An 8,254-nucleotide genomic window follows, 5' to 3' on the forward strand; every position below is an offset into this window, starting at 1 on the left:
ACTTATCCTCATGTTCTTCTTTGTTCTGATGAACACAAAGGAAGAATACTATGGAAGTAAATGGGGTCCATGAATGGTTTGGTTACAAACACTTCTTAAAATATCTTCCTTCGTGTTTATCAAAACAAAGAAATTCATACAGGTTTGTAACAACATGAGAGTGAGTAAATGTTGACAGCATTTAAATTTTTGGGTGAACTATCCCTTTAAATGTTATAAATCTAGTCATACGTCGAACAACAGAAATGTCCACTAGAGGTCACTATCAGATTTCTTAATTCATTACTATCTTGGAATAAAGATTAATGATGCTAGTATATACTGGGAAAATATAATAAACATATTATCACAGTGTATTAAAATACTAATAATGCCAGTATTATTCGAGCTGCACATGGATTTGAAAATGAATGGATAAAAATTGTGAAAGCATTTTATTTAGAATAAAAAATGTCAAGCACAAGAAATGATTCATGCAGCTTTGTAAACTTCTAATACTTACATAATGTTCTTACAGCATATTTTATGAAGGAATGTATGGTGAAGGAATACTTTCATTACCCTTTTTAACAATGCGATTTGTTATGATATAGAAAAATATGTTTGTTAAATTTTTTGTGCAATTCGCGCATAATCCTCATGTGTACCTTTTAAAATCACTGTTGACTGTAAACTAAGCAAAAATGCAAAATACAGAAAATGTATTTGTAAATCACTAATATAAGAAATATACACTTGGAGTTAATGCAAAAACAAAAATGTGCATAGACCACTTGGATAAAAAAGGCTGACAAAAGAATGTGTTTTCATTCATCCCGCAGTGAATCGGCTCCACCTTAATAATAATAAACCAAACTGTTCACTGTACGTTCCTTAAGTTGAAATGTGTCTACCACTTTTCTCCACTGTACATATGCATGATTTGCTTTGGTACCGTTATAGGTCAGTGCATTTTTAGTATTTCCACATGATCACTCTTTACTGACAACAGTTGGACTGCTTCTTCTTGGAAGTTGTATATAAGTTGTTTGGGTTACTGTTGATTTCTGCAGAAAAAGAAATGTACAGGTTTAATATAAATGCAATGATGGTAATAATAACAATATAAATGTCTTCATGTGCACGATTCATCATAGCACCTTGAGTGCAGAGAATGTTTGATTCATAATTATTAACTTCCTTTATCAATGCAATGACACTTATTTTTTCGTAGTTTAACTCAGATGCTCATAACATTATTTAAATATATAGAATATGAAATTGATGATGTTAAATGATGACAGAATTTTAATTATTGTGTGAGCTAACCCATTTATTTCACATATTAAACTCCATCTAAGGTAATCATCCTGTCTCAGTTTATTTTGTAAAAAAAATGGACTGTCTGTATTTTAATAACTACTGTATTAAATAACAGCTTCACTATTGAATCGGCATATGAGACCATAAAGAAAAACAGAACATTTTATTTTGTTTCTTCAGTGTTTTGAGATGTCCAGCTCTCTACTTACTAACAACTTCCCCAATACGTCTGGAGCCACTTTTTTCCAGTTCAGCCATAACATTCGCCTCAAACGTTAAAGATGCCACTCGAAAGAAAAACTCTCTCACATTCTCACCTACCATCAGAAAAAAGTTACATTAAACAATGTAAAAAGACAAAAAACTATATTTGTGACTAAGGTTTGCCAAATACTTGTAATCTTTTAGGTAAGAAATATTAAAGCTAAAATGTAAACTGAAAATATTTAATATGTACAATAATATTGTTACAGTATTGTTTATTAAAATATACAATACGATTTATATGAATATTATTACACTCGGAATTGGAAATGCCAAATTGTCCCTCTAGATAAACTTAATAAATTGTCTAGATAAACTTAATAATAATAATAATGCATTTTATTTATAAAGCAATCAGGCAAATTATTTTTCATAGAAAAAACCATAAAAAATAAGTTAAATGTAAAAAATATATATATATAATTTAAAGCTATTACAAACTTAAAACTCGAGTAGAGTAGAAAAGTCGCAATCGAGTAGAGTAGAAAAGTCGCAATCTTAAACTTAAAATTAGAGTAGTGTATGTATTAACTTGTGTGGATCAACTTGTGTATGAATTAACCGGTTCTTTCCATCAATATAGCCATAGATGCTGGAGTAGTGTGAATAATAAATAAAGAAAGTAAGAAAATAAACTACATCACATAAAGTTCACGGGTCCAGTAACAACTCACCAGTTAAAGAAGATACAGCCCAGTACTCTGCTTTCATCTGATCGGCCAGTTTCATAGCATCCTGCTCGATTAGATCATACTGGGCAGAGGACTGATTGATGTAACAAACATACACAAAGACAACACATATTATAAATGTATGAATTCTGATTCAATTTCCCTTAAAGATTTTTAAATGATTTACAACTAAAAGTGGCACTCACACTCAGATCTTTCTTTGTGCCAACCAGGAAGAGTAATACACTTGTAGGGTCGTTCTCTTTCATTGCATCCTCCAACCATTGCCTTTAAGACAGGATAATATATCACTGTGTTAACCATATAATTATTTTGTAATTGTTAAACCAGAAAGTGGGATTAAAGGGGAGCTGTGATGTCATTTACCTTGTGTGCTCCAGTGATGCCACATCAGTCAGATCAAACACAATAATAACCGCTGGTAACAGCAAATAAAGAAATAAAATTATATTTCTTTCTATAGGTGCAAACACATTGTTATAATAATAAAAAAGTAAGATTATATGAAATACTACATCACAAGAGGCGATATTTAATTTAGTGGAGATCCTTACCTTGAGCTCCTCTGTAGTACGTAGAGGCAATGCATTTAAACCTCTCCTGGCCCGCAGTGTCCCACCTGGATCATAAAGCAAACATTACTTTAAAAAACATTGAAAACTACTAATTAACTCCCGGCCAGCCTTTTTTGTAATTTTCTCAAAATTTTCACAAAATGCCTTCCAGGAAAATTTTCTTCTATAAATATATAAAAATACAAATATATCAAATAAAAGTACAGACCTTTCTGCTTTCAAACAAACAAACAAAAAATAATTGTATCCTATCTTCTTCTATACTCTTTTCATCACCTCAGAACGATGATCCAAACATACACTGACTTTATGTTTTTTAGATTAGTTGATGCTTCAATTTTGTGGAAAAAGTGGAAGAGTTTGGTTCCAAAACGCGATAAACGCCATTAAAAAAAAAATGTACAGGTACGGCCAATATTAGTATTGTATCTGGTCAGTATTAAAAGTAAATTCTTTATTTTATGCAAAATCCAATATCCGCTGTGTTATTCTGTCATCTTTTTTTCCAAACCGCGACAAACCATGTTGTGTCATGTTTTTGCAAACTTTCTATGTGAAAGTTTGCAACAGAAAATAGTGATTTTCATCTTGTCACTTTCTTGGTATAAAAAATAAGTTTTTAAAGAAATTAGTCAAAATGGATTTATTGCGATTTGGAACCAAACTCTTCACTTGTAAAAGTGCCAACTAGTGGATAATAGTCCAATTATAGATAACCGTAAAAACTCCAGAAAAGCGTCATTGGCAGGGAAGCGTTTTGTCTTAATTGACGAGATAACTTGGCAGGAAAGAGTTAAATTAGAGATGTAAGTTTAAATGTTGGTCATACTCACAACTGGAGGCTGAACGGGACCCCAAGAACTTCAAATCTCTCCATCTCAAAGTCCACTCCAATGGTGGCCTTGTAATTCTTGTCAAACACATTTTTACAAAATCTATGGAAACAATGACCATCAGTGTGATTATATGCCAACCCCTTTCCATTATTATCAGGACAAGCTGCACTAAAATTCTCATATTAAAGTAACACTGTTTTACACTGGGCATCTTTTTGGATGTTTATCGTGTATTGTATGTACTTTTTTTAGCACACAGTACATAACCCTGACAGCTGTTATTATTATTACTTATTTTGTTTTTTTACAGCATTAATGACTCCTATGCACATGTAAAACTTTAAACTTGAACTCACCTATTAATTAAACAGGTTTTCCCTACAGCCAGATCGCCAACTACAATGACCTTGGAGATTTTAAACCTGCTGGTCAAACAAGAGAAAGAGCAACAGATAAAGCAATGCTGCACAACCCATCCAGTCACTGTTTAATATGTAAAAATACTTATCCGATGAAAAGTGATTCAGCACAACTGAATGCGAGTGATTGAGTCTTTATCTCACCCCACTGTCCCTGTTCTCTGTTGTTGACAAGCCGTCTTAACCTTGCTGTGAAATTCATTTTCCGTGTGCAAAGCGGCACCTCTGTTGAAGCACTACAACAGAAGTGAACATCTAAATTGAGGACCTCTAGCAGGAGGCATAAACAGCGCAGGAAATGTTCCAGTGAAGAACAGTGGATCATTTACACATCAATGCATTGATTGTATGTATGTAAAGCCTTTACCTTAGGAAGCTGTCCGATTATTCGGTCTTTTCTCACGGGGGGCAGCACGCTCATGATGGGGTTTCTGCAGGAGATACAAAAAGTTATGCATCACAGCTTGGAGTTTTGTAACTTTGAGGAAAAATGAGTAAATGGGAGAAATGAGTAATGAGTGTTCTCGTGAAGCCTTGTGGCTTTATGTAATCCTGTGATTACCCAAGTATAACGTTTAGTTATTTATATAACACATATTCATTTTTCAAGTTATCTAGAGTATTTTATTGGGTAAAAAATTGTGAGATTGGGCCTTTAAATATTGGTGTAGACAATGGAGTCAAAAAAGTTGAGATCCACTGATTTAGAGGTAATCTGATGCTCTGTTCAGAAGTGCTGACAGAGTAAACTCATATAAAACACAAATATGGCCTACAAGTTAAAAATGTAACATAAGTCAGATGTGACATCCTTTTGAATAGGCAATTAACGTTTATCTTAAAGATGACTGGACCACATGGATAAAGATTGACTAATCTGTCTGTACTTCGTTAATCCGTAAACCTGAGAACAAAGAAAATCCGCTACTTTGGGATTTTTAACGCGTTTGACTTTATTTGCGATGTCTCTTTATTTGTCTTTCGCATGTTTTCATCGTGTATGATTTGCATCCGCTAACTTACAGAGTTTCAGTATAAAGTTTTTTTGTGAATGCGTAATGTACGTAAACATTTTAAACCTTCAATCCATTCTTCCTAGTTACCACGACAGTTTATAACACTGTTATTAAAACAGTTACGGTGTTGCTACAAAAACAAACGCGCTTACCTCGTCACGAAAAGATGATGTGGTTGTAAAGCGCTGCTTTCCTGAGACCTGATATCGTTTAAAGCGCTTTTATCAATGCATATAGAAGAAATACATAGGAAAAGTTCAAGGGAAACGATGTTTTAGCATTCATCCATCGCGTACAGTTCCTAAGTTTCTGAAGAAAACTGCAGGATACTGCGACCCACGGAAGCGACGGGAACTGCATACAGATGGATTTCTCCAGCAATCTTACCAAATGTAGGAAAGACGGATAGGTAAGGCTCCCTACAGCCCCCTAGTGTTATCATAGCATTTACAGTAGAGGACAACTGTTGTCGTGCTTTGGAAAAATGACATCTTTATTTAAATGTATTATTTAAAAAATATATTAAAGACTTATGTGTGTAAACTGAAGCTCAGCTTTGGGATGATTTTGAAGAGGGTTGGCACACAACACGTTTAAAGAAGTCGAAAGCAAAATAATAATAATTGATGTAGTCAATGTATGCTTTATGTCCTGTGAACCATTTGCTCTGCAATACAAAAAAAATGCTAAGAAAAATAAATCCCCGATATGTTGTAGTTTGTCTTTTTTGTCATGTAATCTTGTCAAATATCTTAACCAACTTTAGTCTTTCCCGTTTTGTGTCATACACCTCATATTTTAAATGTTTAATCTGAGGAAGCAATACATGCAAATGTTGTACAAATATGCCCTCCCGTCCAGACACCAATTTTGACCACTGCTGCTGCAGTAGTCCTATGCAGTCGTGATTTACTGTTTTCAAATTCAACATAAAATAATTCAAGTCAAATACTGAAATGAATGATTGAATCAAACGTTGATGCTCCAGATATCACAGATTATGAGACTTTAGCGTGTACTTCACATATGGGGTCACGTGACATTAAATATAAAACAGATTAGGCTTGTTCAACTTCATGCGGCACCGCAAGAACAGACAGCCAGATTACGTCAAGGTTCCGCGATTTAAAAGCAAACTGCTCCGTATAATTTCGCGAATCGCTCTCGCGGTACTTTGACGTCATCCGGCTGTAGATTCTTGCGGCGCCGCATGAAGTCGAACAATTCGAGGATCTGTTTCACAGCACACATTATTTTTCAAAATAGCTTGTTTCCTACTCAAAAGTTTTTTTCCATGTAAATTTGAAAAGATTTTATAATGAAAATATATTTAATTAAAATAAAACGTTGTTAAAATTAGCTTTTGCTTACATTGCCAGCTTAGTTTGTGTCCTCAACATTTCTCATCAGCCATAAGAGGGCGCCATATTACTATTACGTTTAATAGTTGAAATAACATTAAATCTGCAGCATTGTTCTCAAAATCTTCAGATTTTCGGTTTGAATCAATGTTTAGTAAACAAATTATAGCTTTATCAAGCTTTATAACCAAAAAATGGTACCAAAGACTATAAGACTAACAAATGCCTTATACAAGTTCCTCAAATATTGATCAGAGGTGTTTGCCTAATGCCACACTTAAAAGTTGTTATTTTAATCTACTACATCGTTTTGTGTTCATTTCATTGTTGTACATTTTAAATATTTATGAAATAACGTAAACGTATATTCTTAGTAAATGTGACCATTTTATGATTTAAACAAATGCTTTTCATATCTTCCACTAGAGGGCAGCTCAGACAACGAGAAACCCCTGAGTCCACATACCAGATTAATTGACCAGTCACTTTAAAGAGGGTCAAAAGAAGAGCATCAGATTATCAGTGAACACTACTTAACATGGTTTATATATTAACACGAGTTAATACATTGGACAAACTAACAATGCACAGCTCCTAACAATATCTCATGCATGTCATTCTTTGATTCTTTGTTGTCACTGTGTGTAGGCGTAGGTGTTTTAAATCCTTGTCTTTTAACACATCAAGGCGAGGTTGAGCTGAAAGTAATGAGTGCTTAGGAACTTAACACAAGGTAAAGGAAATGCCAGTCGACTGCGCTCACACCAGGTGACTCACACTTGAGTTTATGCTATAAGAGCAAACAAAATGCCTTATGATACACTCAGAAATATGCACTGGCACAGAAGCACAGATGTTATTTTAAATATGCCGCAATAAAGAAGACAATTATTGCGAAATCAGCCTGAAATCTGCCTCGTAATCTATGATTTATTTCAGCTTGAATGAAATATGATGTCTGTGTGTTATGAATTATCATATTTTGTAATGTCAATAAAAAGAGTATAAATAGGAATGCTCACAGTGTGTGTTTTTTTTTAAACCGGCCCTGTTTACATGACCACTGCAATATTTTAAAATAAATCTGTTACATCAGGGCAGACCAACATGAGCACACACAAATGTTTTCAGATACAGACAAAAAAAATGTAAAAAATGGCCCCTTGCTGGGGTAGGACCATTTCAAAACTTACACCTTAATTTGCACCTAAACAGTTCATATTAGTACCTCAAAGGTATACATCTTGGTACCAAATATATAGTATACAAGTATACATATCTGTACCGGGTTCATATCAGTACATTTGTAAAGGGACCATTTTTTCTGACTGTTATATAATCATGTTATAAACAGATGTTGGCATAAAGTATCACTGATATTCAGGTAGATTGGAAAACATTTTGACATTAAAATGATCACTATTTCTGTTCAGAATGGAGGACTTAATGTAGTGTAGACTTTGGATAAACAGAACATCTTATAAAGCTTAATGTAAATGCAGTGACTTTCAATGTAAAAAGTGAAAGTTGGATCTACTTAAACAAATTACTTCAATTACACTTAACATTTAAAAAATTAGTTTTGTCAATTTAATTGTTTCACTTAAAGTGAGAAAGTTTAAGGGGATTAATTTTTTTAAAACTTAGTAAGTAAGTAAACTTTATTTCTATAGCACATTTCACAGATAAGAATCACAAAGCGCTTCACAACAACAACAAAAAAGAATACCCAACATTTATAAAAACATTAAAACATCTAATAAAAAAACTTACTTCAATTGGTTGTTTA

The 8,254-nt window shown here is 33.4% G+C and overlaps 1 protein-coding gene across 2 annotated transcripts; it reads right to left on the minus strand.

Annotated features, from left to right (window-relative positions):
* Positions 1 to 415: 415 nt before the first annotated feature.
* rab34a (RAB34, member RAS oncogene family a) lies at positions 416 to 5,708 on the minus strand. Of its 2 annotated transcripts, none has more exons than XM_055196109.2 (11): positions 5,257 to 5,708; positions 4,456 to 4,519; positions 4,233 to 4,324; positions 4,026 to 4,094; positions 3,667 to 3,768; positions 2,813 to 2,877; positions 2,625 to 2,676; positions 2,444 to 2,525; positions 2,241 to 2,331; positions 1,512 to 1,619; positions 416 to 1,046 (listed from the first exon to the last, which is right to left on the minus strand). In XM_055196109.2, exons 2-11 carry the CDS (start codon positions 4,507 to 4,509, stop codon positions 979 to 981), a joined length of 783 nt encoding a protein of 260 aa, XP_055052084.2. In that variant the 5' UTR covers positions 4,510 to 4,519; positions 5,257 to 5,708; the 3' UTR covers positions 416 to 978. The 2 variants fall into 2 exon arrangements, with proteins under 2 accessions (XP_055052084.2, XP_055052086.2); XM_055196111.2 differs by having other exon boundaries at positions 4,026 to 4,091; positions 5,257 to 5,702.
* Positions 5,709 to 8,254: the final 2,546 nt, after the last annotated feature.

The sequence above is a fragment of the Misgurnus anguillicaudatus genome, chromosome 24 (assembly GCF_027580225.2).
Source record: "Misgurnus anguillicaudatus chromosome 24, ASM2758022v2, whole genome shotgun sequence".
Lineage (NCBI taxonomy): Eukaryota > Metazoa > Chordata > Actinopteri > Cypriniformes > Cobitidae > Misgurnus > Misgurnus anguillicaudatus.

Bases quoted from the DNA above. Each gene is read 5' to 3' on its own strand.
- rab34a (XM_055196109.2), bottom strand. From the start codon at position 4,509: ATGAGCGTGCTGCCCCCCGTGAGAAAAGACCGAATAATCGGACAGCTT. The intron at 4,325-4,455 runs GTAAAGGCTTTA...CTTCTGTTGTAG, and splicing joins TAATCGGACAGCTTCCTAAG to TGCTTCAACAGAGGTGCCGC. The intron at 1,047-1,511 runs GTAAGTAGAGAG...CTTTTTCTGCAG, and splicing joins ACGTATTGGGGAAGTTGTTA to AAATCAACAGTAACCCAAAC.